General features: G+C 53.1%; 3 protein-coding genes across 6 annotated transcripts; 1 reads left to right on the plus strand and 2 right to left on the minus strand.

The window, feature by feature from the left end:
* Window positions 1-1049: 1049 nt before the first annotated feature.
* On the minus strand, window positions 1050-6064 carry MARCHF9 (membrane associated ring-CH-type finger 9). The gene is made up of 4 exons (XM_058557765.1): window positions 5198-6064; window positions 4024-4179; window positions 3139-3331; window positions 1050-2877 (listed from the first exon to the last, which is right to left on the minus strand). Exons 1-4 carry the CDS (start codon window positions 5552-5554, stop codon window positions 2543-2545), a joined length of 1041 nt encoding a protein of 346 aa, XP_058413748.1. The 5' UTR covers window positions 5555-6064; the 3' UTR covers window positions 1050-2542.
* A 2667-nt stretch (window positions 6065-8731) lies between these two features.
* On the plus strand, window positions 8732-11850 carry CDK4 (cyclin dependent kinase 4). Of its 2 annotated transcripts, none has more exons than XM_058557774.1 (8): window positions 8732-8898; window positions 9287-9582; window positions 9743-9878; window positions 9995-10162; window positions 10293-10402; window positions 10654-10704; window positions 11060-11195; window positions 11432-11850. In XM_058557774.1, the coding sequence occupies exons 1-8, from the start codon at window positions 8782-8784 to the stop codon at window positions 11522-11524; spliced, it is 1107 nt and encodes a 368-aa protein (XP_058413757.1). In that variant the 5' UTR covers window positions 8732-8781; the 3' UTR covers window positions 11525-11850. The 2 variants fall into 2 exon arrangements, with proteins under 2 accessions (XP_058413757.1, XP_058413758.1); XM_058557775.1 differs by having other exon boundaries at window positions 8799-8898; window positions 9346-9582.
* Window positions 11851-12028: 178 nt separating this feature from the next.
* Window positions 12029-14778, minus strand: TSPAN31 (tetraspanin 31). Of its 3 annotated transcripts, XM_058557776.1 has the most exons (6): window positions 14585-14775; window positions 13902-14069; window positions 13554-13634; window positions 13075-13206; window positions 12649-12762; window positions 12029-12545 (listed from the first exon to the last, which is right to left on the minus strand). In XM_058557776.1, the coding sequence occupies exons 1-6, from the start codon at window positions 14645-14647 to the stop codon at window positions 12471-12473; spliced, it is 633 nt and encodes a 210-aa protein (XP_058413759.1). In that variant the 5' UTR covers window positions 14648-14775; the 3' UTR covers window positions 12029-12470. The 3 variants fall into 3 exon arrangements, with proteins under 3 accessions (XP_058413759.1, XP_058413760.1, XP_058413761.1); XM_058557777.1 differs by lacking the exon at window positions 13902-14069 and having other exon boundaries at window positions 14585-14778; XM_058557778.1 differs by lacking the exons at window positions 13554-13634; window positions 13902-14069 and having other exon boundaries at window positions 14585-14777.
* Window positions 14779-17196: the final 2418 nt, after the last annotated feature.

The following is a 17196-nucleotide window of genomic DNA, read 5'->3' on the forward strand; positions in this document are numbered from 1 at the left end:
TTTATGTAAGATCTACAGAGGGGCAGGATAACCTGAGGTCCTGTGCAGACACCAAGATTTGTGTGTCTTTCCTGCCCTACCTCTCACTCCTTCTCCACTGTACTCTCAGTCTCCACCCCGACTCCCTTATCACTAAGCTCAACTTGAACCTGTGACCTGACTTTTAGATTTGAGCTTTCAGGGAGAATAAAGCCCAGCTTCCTTTCAGACCCTTTCCCCTAGAATCAGTGATGAGGAATCTGCACACCCACACTCCTCAAGGGGCAAGTAGGACTGAGGAGGGCAGCAGTTCCTATGACCCCTTTCCTGGACAAGAATCTCTTTAAGTTGGAAAAAGGGAAGGAGAGAGGACCACACTGATTGCTTGTCCCAACCCCCTTACCAAGACCTCCAATGGTGCTGAAAGGGAGAGGTATGTATTGTCTCACTTGGCCTGAGTGAGGACCCAGAATAGAAATGGAGATAGTGTGTTTGTGTGTGTATGTTCTTGGGTATGTCTAAGCTTCCATGTGGGGCCATTGCGGGGGACAGCCCAGGCTTGGCACAGGAAACCCCACCTCTGTCATACCTACCTGAACACTATCTGCCAGGATAGGTACTAGTCGTCACTTTGATTTGCTGTCTCCTTTCTGGTCCCCACAAGCTATTCTGTGAATAGCAAATCAGTAAAGTCTGGCGCTTCCGTCTTTCCAGGTGGGGAATGTGGAGGGTTATCTCTGGCAAAACAATTTCCCACCTGAAAAAGGCAGGCTCAGGCTCAGTCCCCTCTCCACTTTGATCTCCTCAGAGGTTGGAAGTGATACACTTCCACACTTCCAGGTGACTCAAACCTGAGTCCAGCTTTGGTTCCTCCTCTCCCAGGCAAGTCTGGTGCCAGCACCATGGACAGCAGCCAAGACCCCTTTTGGAGAGGGTAGGGGATGACCATTTCCTGGGCAAGGATATGTGACCTTTAATAGAGAAGCATTTTCCCCAAAACTTCCCCAGGGAAGAGGCAGAGCAGAACCTTCCCTGAGAGAAGGACCAATAATAGGAAAGCCTTCTGGATCTGACTTTAGCAATGTATGAAGTAATTATTTTAATTGCTGATGAATAGTTCACTTAAAAGACACCATCATTCATATAATACACAGCCCCAAGGCCTCAGGAGAAAGGGACCAGGCTTCAGGCTGACCCACATTTTAACCAGTCCTTCCCAAACCTTTCCTCTAAATAACTACACTGCTGCCTCCAAGGACAACACCTTCCAGTTAATGCCATCAGCTGGGGCACAGCAGGATCAGAGCTGTGGCCCTGAACTGCCATAGGAGTGGTTTAAACTGGGGTTGGAGACTCATAACATTGGCGGATTCTGTCCATTTCACTCCAAACGAGTCCAAGTTCACTTCACACCACTTCTCTGGGTGAGCACATTACCTGGGAAGGACTAATAGCACCCACACAATCCCCAGAGCGAGAAGGATAGCTCCAGCTTCCCCTAGCCCCTAGTGTTCAGGGGGTGGGAAGAGCTCTCATTCTTGCAGATAACCACCATCCTTCACATCTGCAATGTCTATTTCCCTCCAAATTTCCATATCTATTATGACACTCAACACAAATTTCCAAGGCTTTGTGCAACTCCAGATGAAAAACACATTTTAGAATTTGTTAACCAGCTACTATTTGAAATAAATGGACCATCAACTAATCTAGAAGTCTTTTTATGCCATCACTAATTTTCTTTGCAATGGCATTCAACCTGTCCCTCATTTATCCTTATTCCAACCCTATGAGGTAGACAGGAAAACCACGGTGGAGAGGTTTTTTTAAAATCACACAACTTGCAGGTGGCAGGTCCACCCCTTAGATACCTCTGAGCACTGCCACCTAGCAGCCAGTGTGAATTATTCACCAGCGAGTAGGAGTTCACCTCCAACTCAGAACCCACTGCTGCATTTGGGATTTGCAACTTCTGCAGACAAACCTCCCCACACCTCCCAACCCTCCAGAAAATCCCCAGATGAGAAAGGAGTCTCCACGTGCATATAAATGATTCTTTATGCCCTCCCCCCATGCAATGGGGGGCGGAGCAGGGGGAAGTCCCCCCCGCCCTCATGCAGGGAACGGGAGGTCAATGTATACTAGTCTTATTGCCAGCTGCCCTGTGGCCATGGGGGTGGGGAATGGGGGGTCTACAGCCCCTTTCTTCTGGCATTGGTCCCCCTTCACCAAGTCACCATGGTGGAGCTGGGGGGCTGGAGGCCCTAGGAGCTGAGGTAAGGACGGTTCTCTAGGGAAGAAGAGCTGTTCTCCCCACCTGCCCACTGGCTGCCCCAGGATGAGTGTGAGGAGCTGTCAGTGGGGGCTGGAAGGTCATCCAGGTGTCTCTACCCAGCAGGCAGTAGAGGCCAGACAATGTCTCCAGCTCGAGGCTGCCCACAGAGATCCTCAGTGGTGGGGGCAGTGTGCCCCAAACACCTTGTCCAGGTGGTACCTCCAGCAGCCATGACAGCTCATCTCTGGCCGATGCATTGACTCAAGATCCCTGCTCCTGGAGTCCAGTTCAGACTGTGGTGACCCTCATCACAACCTCACGGCCAGAATGGGAACTGGAACGGGCATCTGGTGGCCGCAGCTGTCCAAGGAGGTGCAGGATTGTATAACCACAGCGCTGAGGCAAGAGCGTCCGCATGCGCTGGGCAGCCGGGGGGCGGTTGGTGGCCCCAGAGGGGGGGCCCGTCCGTGAGGTCCTGGGGCCCGGCTTCCCTGCCGTCCCTCCCCCTGCATCTCCTCCTATGTCCTTGGTTTTGTCATAATTCAGGACCTTCCACTGCTGGTTCACTGCCTGCCAGCGCTTGAAGATACGGTAGACAGAGGAGCCTTCGTGGACGATGAGGCCTGAGCAAGAGGAATAAGAAATCCAGGGTCAACTGCTGCCCAGACCTAGGCCAGAGGCACTTAAGTAAGCATTCCTCCAGAGTGAGGAGACAGGGTTGCAAAGGGCCTGGAGAAGCAGGGAAGGGAGGGGGACCAAGATAGTCCTAAAGGCTCCCAATGGTAGAAAATGTGGACGTGAAGCTAAGGGAATGGGCAGGGAAAGTTAAGTACGTGAGTTGGAGGAAGACGCTGAGCAGGTAAGGGGGAGAGAGGTGCCCTCACCTATGCAGACAACATCCATGAAGCCGTACATGCCGTAGCAGATCTGAAAGAGCAGATCCTGCCGTTGCCACTTGGCTGAAGGGCTGAGTGACGACCAGATGAGCCAGGAGATGCTGGCGACGAGGAAGAGAGAGCCTAGCACTATGGCAGCAATCTGGACCTTCTCGATGACCGTCAGGGAGATGGCCTGCCACTGTGTGGGAGAAAGGGCTTCAAAAAGTCACAGAAAGAGATGGAGGTCTGGGTGATGGGTGGCCCTAAGAGGAGGAAGCCCCAGGAGCCTTCTTGAAACCCTTCAGGCAGGATTAACATCTGTCTCCTCTGTGCCCTGATGAAAGCTAGTATGTGGCACTTCTCATGTTGCTTGAGACCATTTGTCTGTCTCATTTTAGAGAGGTAGGGTCAGGCAAGTGCTCTGAAGCCAGACCATCTAGGTGTGAATTCCAAATCCTAACTCCATCACCTACTGGACGAGTAACTTTGGGCAAGTTTTTAAATCTCTTTGTGCATCAATGTCCTCATCTTTAAAATGGGGCTAATAAATGGTACATAACAAGATTATTATGAAGATTAAAAGAGTAAATACACACTAAGAGCTTGACATATAGAAGACACTACATGTTTGCTATCACCATCATCATCATCATCATCATCTCCTTTTTCGTCGTCCCAGTGCCTAGAACAGTGCCTGGGATACAGGCGGCACCCAATAAATGTCTCTGTGAATAAAGGGAGGATTTACAGACAGGCAACTGTGGTAACGGTAGGGAGGGGTGACTTTGAGGAAAGAGTAAATGGATGAACAATAGGCTCCCTGGAGGGTCCCCCATTCTGACTGCTGAAAGGCCCTTGCCCCAGTCTGAGAGCCCTCTCCTTGCACCTCACCTGCAGTGGGTTCTTGGTGCTGATCGCCAGGACCTGGTACTTGAAGTAGCAGAGCTCACAGCTCCAGGAGCCCCTCTCGCTGATCCAGCGAATGAGGCAGGGCTGGTGCGTGCAGCGCACTGAGCCGTCGCAGCGGCAGGGGCTCAGGAGCTCCCCCTGGAGGAAGAGTGAGGAGGGTCTCTGTCAGCTATCACCATGCCGACCCCACAGAGGGAAACCTCCTCTCCAGGTGAGTGATTCTTCCACCTTAAAAAAAACTCAGGCCTTTCACCCAGAACAGGGCAAGAGGCTAAGGATGCTGCAAAACGGAAAAAAGCTGGAGCTCAAGGTAAACTTCCCTGACCAAAGAGATGAGGAACAGAAAGGGATGGAGGACGGGGCTCTTCTCTTTCCCTAGAATTTGGGGAGGGTGCTCTTCAAGGCTTCCCAAATGGAAGTCTACCCCTTAGGATTTGGAGGGATGGGAGCCACGCATTCCTCCCCAACCCCATCACTGTAAAGTACTTCACAGATGAGGTGTAGACTGGGGTGGGTCACCGTCCTCAGTTTCCAAGTATCAAAAAGAGGGAGAAATCCTAGGAATGGGAGTGGAGGGTGTTCCCCTTTAATTAACGAAGAATTTCTCGTGACACAGAGACACCCCCAGCCCACCCCCACCCCGCGCCCGGCACTATCCCGGGACAACTTCGTCCATAACATTTAAACAAAGAATACTCTTTGGAAGGAGATGAAAGTTGCGCAATGGGAAGTGAAGATAAGTGCCCCACGGAGAGAAATACTGAGAGAGGCAAGGGCGCCGGCTGGGCCCCGCCCTTCAAGGTGCGAACAGAAGCGCTCTCCTCTCTGCCCACCTCCGACACAATAGGCCCCTCAGCCTACGGAGACCCTGGGGTCAGACAAGTGGGGGAGAAAGGCTGTCCTCGTTGCTGGGTGAGAGGGATTTTGAGCCCTCCCAGGAGGAAGCCCCACCCCTTCCTGAGGACCCCTGACCCCCCTCCACCCCAAACATGCGCTCTAGGAGTCTCCAGGCAGCCCCCCAACCTCATTCCATCCCCACTCCGGGTCCTGGGTCCCGCCCAGCCTCCTCAGGCCCCGCCCCCTGTCCGCGGTCTCCCCGGGCGCCCCAGGTGCGCGCCCCCACCCCTCCCCGCCCGGCGGCGGGTCCGGGCCTCACCTGCTCCGGGCCTTGGAAGCAGATTCGGCACTGGGGGGTTCGGAGCCCGCTGTCCAGGCTGCTGCTGAGCGACAGGGCGTCCAGCGCGCCCGGGGGCGGCGGCGGCGGCGCGGGCGGCGGCGGGGGTCCGGCCCGCGGCTCCTTGTCGCCGGCCAGGCCCCGGGCCCGCGGCTCCGACCCGTAGTACTCCTCTTCGTCGCCGTCGCCGTCCCGGGTCGAGCAGCCGGCGAAGGGCGCCCAGCCGCAGCCGCCTCCCCCGCCCCCCCGGGGCTGCGGCTCGGCCCGGGGCCGCCCCCCGCCCGTCAGCACCAGCAGCTTCAGCTCGTTCAGGAACATGCGGAGCCGAGACTTGAGCATCGTCCGGGCGCCGGGGGGCGGGGGGCGGCGTGCAAGGGGGGCTGTCGGGCGGCGGGGGGAAGGGAGTGGACAAGGCCGGGAAGGGGGCGCGCGCCGGGAAGCCGAGCCGGCCGGGGTCTTCCGGGCCTGCGGGCGCGTTCACTGCTGCCGCCGCCGGGGCTCCAGGGCTGGCGGGGCCGAGAGGGCTGGCGGCCCGGGGGCGGCGGGGCGGGCAGCCATGGCCGGGGCAGGGGGCGGGGAGGGGGGCTCAGGGGGCCGCGCCCCGCGGGTCCGGGTCCGGAGCGGGCCGTGCCCCCGAGGTTACGCGCCCGGGTGCTCCTGCGGCGGGGCCGCCCCCCATCGCCGTCCGTCCGGCCCCAGCCCCGCTCCGGCTCCCGACTCCGGCTCCAGCTCGGCTCGGCCCGTGCGCTCGGCGGTGGCAAATGGCGGCTCCTTCCGGCAGCGGCGGCGGCGGCGGAGACCCCCCCGGAGCGGCGGGCGGGCGGGGCAGGCGGGGCGGGCGCCGGGGAGCCGGTGAGGGATGGAGGGAGGGGCGGGGAGGGGGAGAGGAGGAGAAGTGGCCGCGGCTGCGCATCCCCGCCCTGCCCCGCACGAGCAGGTGTCCCCAGGGGCGGGGGCAAATGTGCGAGCCCGGGGGAGGGTGGAGCGAGGGGAGTGGCCGAGGAAGGGGAGTGTGCACACGGGTAGGAGAATAGGTGTGTGAATGGGGGGGGGTGAGAGGGTGAGGATGGAAGGTGCGTGGTCAAAGACGCAGGTGCACCTGGGAGGGAGAGGCTTGTGCAAAACGGGAGTGTGCAAAGAAAGAGCTACACAAGGGTAGGAAGTGTGAGGGAGGTAAGTGACCCAGAGATGGACTCAATAAACACTTTTACACAAAAGAGCGAAAAGTGTGCACGGTGAGGGACCATGGAAAAGAGATGAGTGTGTAAGGGATGGAATCGGATTGTATGAGAAACAGAAGTGTGTAATTGTAGTGTGTGAAGAAGGTAAGTGAGCAAGAGAGACAAGAGGGCTAAAGGGATGAGAGTGTCTTTCCTGGTACTCTCCTGCCCCACCACACTACACTGAACACACACACACACAGACACACACACACACTTAGCTCTTTGCTTTTCTGAGGGCCTTGACCCTGAGATCCAGTTCTAGCCCCTCATCACATTATTCCTCCCTTACACTTACATCCTCCCTCTCCTCCCCTTTCCAACCCTCAGGGAAAAGGGATTCCAGGGGAGCCCACTGGGTTAAACACATTGGGAAAAAATTAATTAGTTAAAGAGTAATTAACAGGAGAAGGGAGGGTATAGAACCAGGGACAGACTCCCAAACTAAGGATCCTCAATAGAAAGTGAATAAGGTGAGTAATGCTCTTATGAAGCATTCAAATGTTTTGGATGGATGAATGAATGAATCCGAAAAAGGGGCTGGAACCCAACCAGACATAGAGGATAACTTCTATTCTAAAGATAGTGAGCAGTAGTGGGCTTATGTGGAAAGTGAGGCTGAAGTGGACCCTGCTGGTGCAGGAAGGAAGTTTGACATACTCAGAGGCACTTATCCTTCCAGAACGTTTACAAACCAACCCGTCCTAGCAAGAGAGCCAGTGAAACTCACCTCACAAACCCCTTAGCCAGGTCAGACCTTGAGGTTTTTCTTACTAGTGTCCTGGCTGCCCTTGTCAGCAAGGGCCCAGAGCTACAACTATCAGAATGCAAAGAGGGGGAATTTGTACTGACGTGTCTTCCATTTTGCCTTGGAGCATGGTTTATATTAGTCTCAAGCCTGAACTTTTACATTCTTGGTGATATGCTTAAAAAGAATAGAAGTCAAGGTGGAAGGAGTGGCAAATAGAGTAAGAAAATGGTTTCAGGTTTCAGAGAATTTCTCACAAATGAGACACTGATCCCTTCCCTCCCTTACTCCCATCCCCCAGAGGGCTGGGAGATAGAGAAGTTGGAGCCAGTAAGACAAGGGAAGCCAGAGAAACCTGCCTGTTGTCTACCTGGATGTCTGAGCAGAGGTCATTTGAGAAAAGTCCGTGTTCTGGGCAGGGACAAGGGCTAAGAAAGCTTACAGTGGAGGAAAAGAGGGAAGCACGATGACCCCAAAAAAGGAGTCACAAGGTTTCCAGAAGGGCACAAGTCATTCTCATGCAATACAGTGGTCTGGGGTGGTAGTGGTGGTAACTTCCTTGCACATGCTGGCTCCTTTATGTATCCGTCTATATACGAGGTATATAATACCATACACATATATATACACACATACACACATATATCATAGCATATTAGTGCTGGAAAGAACCTTAAAGTTCAAGTATTCCTGTCTCCCGCTCTTCAATAATTTCTCTGCCAGAAGGCATCTGGTCTCTGCCTTAACACTCCCAGGGAGGGGTGGAAGTTGGGAAGACGGGAGGGCACTGACTGCCACTCTTCCTGTCGGATCACTGTGTTAATCTGCCTTCCATCAATCCGTTAATTCTAGTTTTGCCCTCAGATGGGCATTGTCTACTCTCTATTTTATAGGACCACACTGTTGGCTACATCTTTACAGATAGCCTTATCATTACTTTAAAGAGCTAGTGACCGAAACACCAAAAAAACCCACAAACAAAAACCCCACATACACACAGGAAGCAGGGACTCTGTAAAAATTTGTTGAATGAAAGAGTGAAACAAAGACACAAATGAGAATATGTTTTCCGATGGCGGTGGAGCAGAAAGGCGACAGCACCACCTCTCGTCCCCCGACCGCGCCCACCCTGCCATGCAGAGAGACAGACATGTAGCGAGACTAGAGCTGCACTCAGGCTCGGCCCGCAGCCCAGAGTTGGGATCTGGGTGGCCCGGGTTGCCATGGCACTGCCTTGGACTCCACCCTCTCTCGTCTCCCCCCGACTCCCCGCCAGGGTTATGGCAGCCAGTCACACGTCCTGCCGCGTAACCACACCTCTGCTCCTCAGAGCAATGTCAAGCGGTCACGTGTGATAGCAACAGATCACGTGGCCGCCATTGCCCCTCCGCCCCCTTCCCCTTCCCGCCCCCTTCCCCTTCCCGCCCCCTTCCCGGTCTGAGCCGCTCCCGGCTGCCCCTTTGCGCATGAGCGGCTGGTCACGTGCCCCGAACGTCCGGCAGTCGCCCCGCCTCCCCAGTTTCCGCGCGCCTCTTTGGCAGCTGGTCACATGGTGAGGGTGGGGGCCGGGGGGCCGCTCTAGCCCGCGGCCTGTGTCTATGGTCGGGCCCGTAGCGTCCAGCTGCCCCGGGCCGAGCTCGAGTGTATGGCGCCGCAAGAACCGGCTCCGGGGCCCCGATAACGGGCCGCCCCCGCAGCTCCCGGCACGGGGTGAGGTGAGTGCGGCCCCTTCCCAGGAATGGAGACCATTCTTGCCCTCCTCGGCTTCCTGCGCGGCCTGGTTATGGAAGGGTCGCTCGAGGGCGGGAAGTGGGGCAGGGGGTGATGTGGTCCTTTGTGATCGTAGGGAGGTGTAATTTTAGGGACTGGGGTGTAGGATCTTTGATGCTGGGGGTGTGTCGTGTGGGGTCTCCCCTGTGCGGGACGCGATGGTCCCAAAGGAAAAGGCATTTTTTCTTCTAGGGCCTCACGTGGCAGGAGGGGTTGGGGTTAGAGTCATTGTGTTACCTGAGGGGCTGGCCTCAGGGAAGACTGGGGAAGGGACGGGATGCTGGCGGTGCTGTCTTCGTGATGTCTTTTGCGTGAGTCACTTTGTTGTTGCAGGCTCATTCCATCCGAACTCTGGAAGGGAATTTCGGTGGTAGCAGTTTCTGTGATTCTAGGGTCTCCTCTGATCTGAGAATGGCTACTCCTCGATACGAGCCAGTGGCTGAGATTGGTGTTGGTGCCTATGGGACGGTGTACAAGGCCCGTGATCCCCACAGTGGCCACTTTGTGGCCCTCAAGAGCGTGCGAGTCCCCAATGGAGGAGGCGCTGGAGGGGGCCTTCCCATCAGCACAGTTCGTGAGGTGGCCTTACTCAGACGGCTGGAGGCTTTTGAGCATCCCAATGTTGTCCGGTGAGAAAGAAGGTAGAGGGTGGGGAGTGGGTGGTAAAGGGGGAGAGACAACCTTAGGCGGGAAGTGGCGGTCAGCGGAGAAGTGGAGACCCTGAGGCAATAGGGGAGGCCATGTTGGGTCAAGAGGATTGATCAGTGAGTGACGATTTGTTCTGGCCAGGCTGATGGATGTCTGTGCCACCTCCCGAACTGATCGGGAGACCAAAGTGACCCTGGTGTTTGAGCATGTGGACCAAGACCTAAGGACGTATCTGGACAAGGCACCCCCACCAGGCTTGCCAGTGGAGACCATCAAGGTGAGAGGGGTGGACAGACACTGAGAGGTAGATTGGGACCTTTGTAGTAGAGCCTGTTGTGATTTCAGGTATGGTGCTAGTTTCCAGTTCCTCTGTACCTCCCCCTTCCAAACCAGGATCTGATGCGCCAGTTCCTAAGAGGCCTAGATTTCCTTCATGCCAACTGCATCGTTCACCGAGACCTGAAGCCAGAGAACATTCTTGTGACAAGTGGTGGGACAGTCAAGCTGGCTGACTTTGGCCTGGCCAGAATCTACAGCTACCAGATGGCACTGACACCTGTGGTCAGTAGAAAGATGGCAGCCAAAATGGGTTCAGGTTGGGGGTAGGAAAGTGATTGCCCATAGCAGTTGAGAAGGCATGTGCGTCGTGGTAACCCATAGGGCCCTCATCCGCTCTTCTTATTCCGCTTAGGTTGTTACACTCTGGTACCGTGCTCCGGAAGTTCTTCTGCAGTCTACGTATGCAACACCCGTGGACATGTGGAGTGTTGGCTGTATTTTTGCAGAGATGTTTCGTCGAAAGTATGGGACCCGAGTGTCCTATCTTGAATTTCCCAGATCTCTTATTCATCAAGTACTTCCATACCCTGTCCGTTCTCTCACTTGAGTGCTACTGACCACCTTGTCCACAACCAGAAGCTCTGAATGTCCTTGAATTAGGAACTTGATGTGCCTTTATTCTCCATACCATCTGTTTTGAGCCACTAAGCATTAATCATTCCACTACCATATCTTTAAAAATAACTGCTACCTTGTGTCTCTTCTCACCTTAGGCCTCTCTTCTGTGGAAACTCTGAAGCTGACCAGTTAGGCAAAATCTTTGAGTAAGTGACCAGCAAGGGGGAAAAGAATTTTCCATTCTTAGTCCTTCTCTTTTTTTAAATTTTTTTTGTGAGGAAGATTGTCCCTGAGCTAACATCTGTACCAATCTTCTGCTCTTTTGTATGTGGGATGCCCGCCACAGCGTGGCTTGATCAGCAGTGTGTAGGTCTGCACCTGTGATCTGAACCCACAAACCCCAGCCGCCGAAGTGGAGTGCATGAACTTAACCACTACGCTACCTGGCTGGCCCCCAAGTCCTTCTCTTTCTGCTGAGCCCTGGATGGCAACTGGCTGTGCCCCTGGAGATGGGGGCTGGAGAAGGACCCTCCTGACCAGAATTCTCCTGTTTCTCCATAGCCTGATCGGCCTACCCCCAGAGGATGACTGGCCCCGAGATGTGTCTCTACCCCGTGGAGCCTTTTCCCCCAGAGGGCCCCGCCCAGTGCAGTCAGTGGTGCCTGAGATGGAGGAGTCTGGAGCACAGCTGCTTCTGGTACTGGGCTTGGGCATGGGCACCCAGTGAGATTGGGGTGAAAAACGGAGCAGTATAAAAGGGACCCAAACCATAGATAGTGGTTACTGAGACTTGGTTGGTGGATGGGTTCATTTTCACTGTTGGCTGTGAATGGCCGTCCACAAAGAGGGATATAGAAAATAGCCTGGGTACTGTTGGGGGTGAGCAGAAGTCTTTTTCCCTCATGGCTTTCTGACCTTTGCCTCCCCTTTCAGGAAATGCTGACTTTTAACCCACACAAGCGAGTCTCTGCCTTCCGAGCCCTGCAGCACTCTTATTTACAGAAGGCAGAAGGTAACCCAGAGTGAGCAGTGGAGGGGCTGCAACAGAACCAAGAGAGGAGAAGCTGTCATTGCCCTTCTCTGAACACTTGAGTGGAGAGCCCCCCGTGGAGAAGGCCCCTTCTGCCTTCACCTTTGAGGCTGTGGAGACGTCTCCCCAACTTTTTACAGAGAATATTTTGCTGCCTTAATGACATTCCCCTCCCACCTCTCCTCTGAGGCTTCTCCTCCTGCCCCTATCTTCTTATACCGAGGGGGTCTGTCCCTTGTTCTTCCCTTCCCTACCCTGATATCAGGACCCTTTTTTATACAGGAAAAACAAAACAAAACAAATGTGGTCTTTTTTTTTTTTTTTTGAATGTTTCCTTCTCTGATTGGCTTTGCCATTTGGGGATGTGGGAAAACCACTGGGAAAATGGAACTTCCTTGCAGAATTGTAAGGCCTCTCCTCAGGTCACAGGGCCTCCATGGTCAGGGAGCCCCTCGACTGGCAACAGACAAGAAAAGGCACTTAAGCTGCTTCTTTGAATATAGAGTTTAAATGGCTTTTATTTTTATATTCACTGAACTCCCCCAAACTGGCTCCTGCTTATTACAAGCAGGAGTTCTTGGTGGCTTTCTCCCGGGCTCTGTCCCCGATTCACCCTTGGAGCCAGGCCAGGATGTGGAAGGGAGAAGAGGGGCAACAGAGCCAGGAGTGACTCCAACCCCATCCCATCTCATGCACTCCCAGGAGGCTCCCCTGTCCACTTGGGGAGAGAGGGGAGAAGTTCTTTATTCTTTATAATCTTGCTCCCACTAAAACATGTGAAGGCGTAAAGCCCAGCTATTAAGTCGTCTTTAGGCGATGTGGCAAAGGGCCTTTCCTCTTTCTCAAACAAAAAGGGCTATAGACCCTAGGTTTTCCCTAAGGGAGGGAGAAAAAGCTTAGGGAGAACAGAGAGCAGGAGAGAAATCAGAAGGCTCCACAGTCTCATAGAAAGGCACTGGGGTTGGCTCGAGGATCCTTCTGATTCCGAAATCTCATCGCTAGCCAAACACCCAGGATCTGTAGAAACAAAGGGAGAGAGATAAGCAACCAATTCTGAATCTGGGGCTAAGACTTACAGACATACTGAAAGGGTGTATATGAAGGAACTGGAGAATGTTACCTCTGTAAAGCTAAAGAAGAGTCCAACACCCCCCAGGATTTTCAGGGCTTCATCTGAATGCTTAAGAAACTTTTCTCCACACATCTGGCACGTGGAGCTCCGGCTCTTGCAGATCTGAGGATGAAACGTGTGTGTGTGTGTGTGTGTGTAGGTTGCAGAGTTGCTAAGCTGCTCCATCCCAATACCACGGTGAATGGCTCTAGAAATCATTTACTAGTTCAGGGTCGGTATCCTACAGACAAATCCCACTTAGCTAATTCTTTAGCCTCTGTATTCATCCTCCCTCCCCCCTCCAGCACACAGCCCCAGTACAAGAGAGCTACTAGAGAGAGGCAGTCACATTCAAACGTTTAAATCTGCCAATTTGGGCATTGTCCTTACCCAGTTTTCCTACCCACCGATCCCCCTGCTCCCTCGCCAACTCACTGCAGTGCAGAAAGCATAATCTTGTTGATACAGGGTTGTAAGGTTGAACAAGCCACAACAATCAAAACTTCTTTCCAGTTCATCCCGGGTCTTGTTGCTCAGGACCCACCAAGAAGCATTGATGACATCTGTCTGGAGGATATAGGCAGAGGGAAATTATTTGATGCTGCTAACCTTAAGAATCCCCCTACATCCTGATCTCAGTTCAAGTGCCTTAATTTCCCTGTTCCAGCAAAGGGAAACGTTCCTGAGAAGCAAGGTGTGTCACAGTTATACAGACACGATAATAAGTATCCACTTAAGGTTCTCCTAGATCATCACCATGGAAAATTAGCCAGACATCCCAGAGGAAGCAAATGGCTCAAAAGTCTGGAAGTAGTGGACCTAAGAATGATCTCTGGGGCAGACTGAGAGGAGGGAGTTAAGAGGTTAAAGAGAGAAACAGAACAAAGCAAGTACTTGAAAAGGCATTCCCTTACCTGTTTGCTTCGGTTAATAGCCAGACATGAGCAAGAGATTCCAAACTGGAAGACGAAGACCAGACCAAGGATGATCATGTACTAAGCGGAAGAGTTATGGGAAAAAAAAGTCCTAGATTCCTTTATGTTCCACCTATGATAACCATCTGATCTAATCTATTCATAGAACTTACCCAACCATGTCAGGTGAAAACAAAATCATCAGCTCTTGTTTCATAGAGTATGGTATAGGGCAGGGCAAGGAGACATGTCCCCAAGATCCCTGAGGTTGTTACCCTTCTAACTTCTTCCTAGTGGTCTCAGCCCTCCCAAGAGCCCCGGTGCCCCCATCACTTCAGGTCAGGATACAAAGAATAGCAGTACTTGGTGGTGGTTGACAGCACCCACCAGTCCAGCCACCGCGATGAGGAGAAGGAAGACTCCCACAGCAATAACTCCTCCGATGATGTGGATGCTGGACACCAGACCCAGGCCCTTACCCCAAGCAGCCACTCCAATGAGCAACAAGCCTACCAGCTACAGGAAACAGAGAGCAGGATACGTCTCAAAGAATTCCAGCATGCAGCACAGCCAATGGCCATACGGGGGGCTTGGATAAAACAGGAGAACTTGAGTTGTGTGTGACGAGGTCCTGTCAGGACCAGAAGCATCCCTGGTCACTCCTCCCATCGTAGGTCAGAATGGCTGGGATGGGGGTGAGGGGTAGCAGGGATAGTAGTCTATGAATATAAAAACGGAACCTTTAGCTTCAACTAACACTCCTATTTGGGGAGAAACTGAAGTTCACAGCAGGGAGGCACGGGACTTTATGCCCACAGCCTTCATTTCATTCCCCTCACCCCCAGACAAACCCTGTAGTCACCGGAAGTCTCCCCTCTTCCCACGGAAGTCCCCAGGAATTCCCTCTTCGCCGGAAGTTCCCGGGAATCTTCCCGGAACCCCCAGTACACCCCTCTCCCCACCGGAAGTCCCCTAGAGATTCTCCCCACTCGCCTTTGCGCCCTAACCTTCCCCTACCTCCAAAACCTTACCATGTAGACCACGTTGAGCGCGCAGAGCGCATTCTTGGAGCAGGCAAAGCCACCGCAAACCATCTCCCCAGCTTTGGGGACCCAAGTGGTCCCAAGGTCTTGGGGGGAGGGTCTTGGGGACCGTCTTCTTGGACTCTGACGGCTTCTGTCTCTTTAAATCGAGTCCAGCCAAACCCAGTCCTCTGCGCCTGCACCGCCCCACCCCTGCCTCTGGATTGGCGAAACTCGAGGCTAATCCAGGACGTCGAGGCCCTGAGTACCAATCAATCTGCATTGCGTCACTGACCCGCCTGCCGGCCCCTCCTTTAGTTTCTTTATTGGATAAAACTTAAAACTAGGGGCAGGGCTTCTAGAGATTCTCATAGGGACCAGAGCCTCAACTTCAAAACCCCGGATTGAAAGCGGAGCTTTCTGTGGCCGGAGCTGGAAGAGGGCTGGTCCGGCGGAGGACGCTCTGCAGAAACTCCGGTGAAGGGCCAGAAGGGGCGGCTTCGAGAGCAGGGAGAAGGGCTCCTCCCCTTGAGGGAGGGCCCTTCCCCGCCCCTTCCCCTTGTCCTGCAGTGACCTCACGATGACGCCATTGTTTGTTGTTATTGCGTCACACTCCGGAACACCCAGAGGAGCAAAATATTGAGCCATTTAGCCTGACCACAGAGGCGCCGGATCACCTAGCAACACCTAGCAAATCCTCACATGTTTGCAAGTGTGTCCACTAGTACTCGTATCCTGTGCAGTATTTCCTCCTAATGGGGTGTGAATATGCTAGAAAGTCAGTGTGAAAAACAGCAGCCTCAGGCTGCCACATTCCTGTATGTGACAAAGCCACAGGTACAGACATGGGTGTGCTCAGCATCTTCAGAGCACGTGCCTGATCCAGGGCTTGCAAAAAATGACAAAAGGCGGGATCTGGAATATGAATAAATATGAGAGGAGGTGGAGTCTCCACATTTTCACTCTGGGGGTGGGCACAGTGGTGGATCAATATATACTTATTATTGAATCAGTGCTTTGACACACCGCCCTCTTCATGGGGATGGGAAAAGGCATAATCTCTCCTTTCCCCCAAGAGAAGGAAGCAGTCTGGTAGGAACACAAATGAAAAACCTCCCTCCAGCTCCACAGAATGATTGAAATTTGTGTGTGCTTAGATCCTGTGACTGCATAAGCAGTATGGTCTTACTGCTAGAGTTAGGGCTTTCAAGTTTGCCACTCACCGACTATGGAACCTTTGGCCAGTTACTGAAGCTCTCCGGGCCTATTTCCTCATCTCTACAATGGGGATAAACAACCATACACCTACATCTTGGGTGGTTGTGAGAATTGAATGAGTTAATATTGCAGGATGCTTGGAACAGTCCCTGGCACAGAGCAAACACTCTGTTAGTGATCATCGTTCAGGCTGTTTTACAGCGTCCTGTGGATAATCCCCACCTCTGTTCCCTTGTCTCCAACTACACAAATATTCACACAGTTATAATCCCCTATCCTTTGTAAATTAATATCAAGAAGACATGCAGGAGAAAGACATTTGTCAGGGCCAGAAAGGCTTGAGTCCTGAAACAAAGCCATTAGATCAAACTGCCCACCTTCCCCCCTTATCCCCCTGCATTTTCATTCTGCCCTTCAGTGCCTCATCCACCCTCTTCTCTTTCAGGTCCTAAATCAAAGGCAAGATAGTGGTATTAGGGGTAAGGTTAACTGGTTGGCAGGCATCTTGGTCGGGTGATGTAGTGAAAAGGGCACCAGAACTATAATCAGAAGACCTAGATCCATATCTTTGTTTCACCTCTTACTGGCGTCTCTGGCTTCAGTTTTCTTTTCTGCAGAATAGGGGTAATAATCCTACCCCTCAGGCCTGTCATAAAGATGATATATATGAAAGTGTTGTAAACTATTAAAAGTGTTATAAACAAGTTCATTATTTTATGAAAGTAGTTGAACATGGCATGGTGGTTTTGTCTGGTTATAGGTTACTGTCCTCCTCCATGACCCGTTCTTCCCATAACTACTTGGCCCTTTTTTTTTGAGGAAGATCAGCCCTGAGCTAACATCTATTGCCAATCCTCCTCCTTTTTTCCCCTTTTTCTCCCCAAAGCCCCCCAGTAGATAGTTGTATGTCATAGTTGCACATCTTTCTACTTGCTGTATGTGGGACGTGGCCTCAGCATGGCCGGACAAGCGGTGCGTCGGTGCTCGCCGGGATCCGAACCCGGGCCGCCAGTAGCGGAGCGCACGCGCTTAACTGCTAAGCCATCATGGGGCCGGCCTGTACTTGGCCCTTTTAAGCAGGAGGTGGCTGCAGTGGGGTAGCTGACTGAGGAGGGTTACACTGCAAGACGTAAGCATGCAAGCCTTTCGGACGTGTAGAGTAGGGGGTGAGTACAACTGTAGACTGGAATCCAGCAGGGCCGTAAGAGTGACAGACCAAGTGTATATGGACTCCTGTGAGAGTTTGAGACTGAACACAAATCTGTATGTTACCAAGAATTTGGGATCACACCTGGGACCTGGCTTGCCACATTCTGCCTGCACCAACTCATCTTAATTAGCCACCTCCCACAGGAAGCCCTAGGAGGCTTGTTAAGGTCTCTCCATCCACCTGGCTGTGGAAT

The sequence above is a fragment of the Diceros bicornis genome, chromosome 17 (genome assembly GCF_020826845.1).
Source record: "Diceros bicornis minor isolate mBicDic1 chromosome 17, mDicBic1.mat.cur, whole genome shotgun sequence".
In the NCBI taxonomy this organism is placed as follows: Eukaryota; Metazoa; Chordata; class Mammalia; order Perissodactyla; family Rhinocerotidae; genus Diceros; species Diceros bicornis.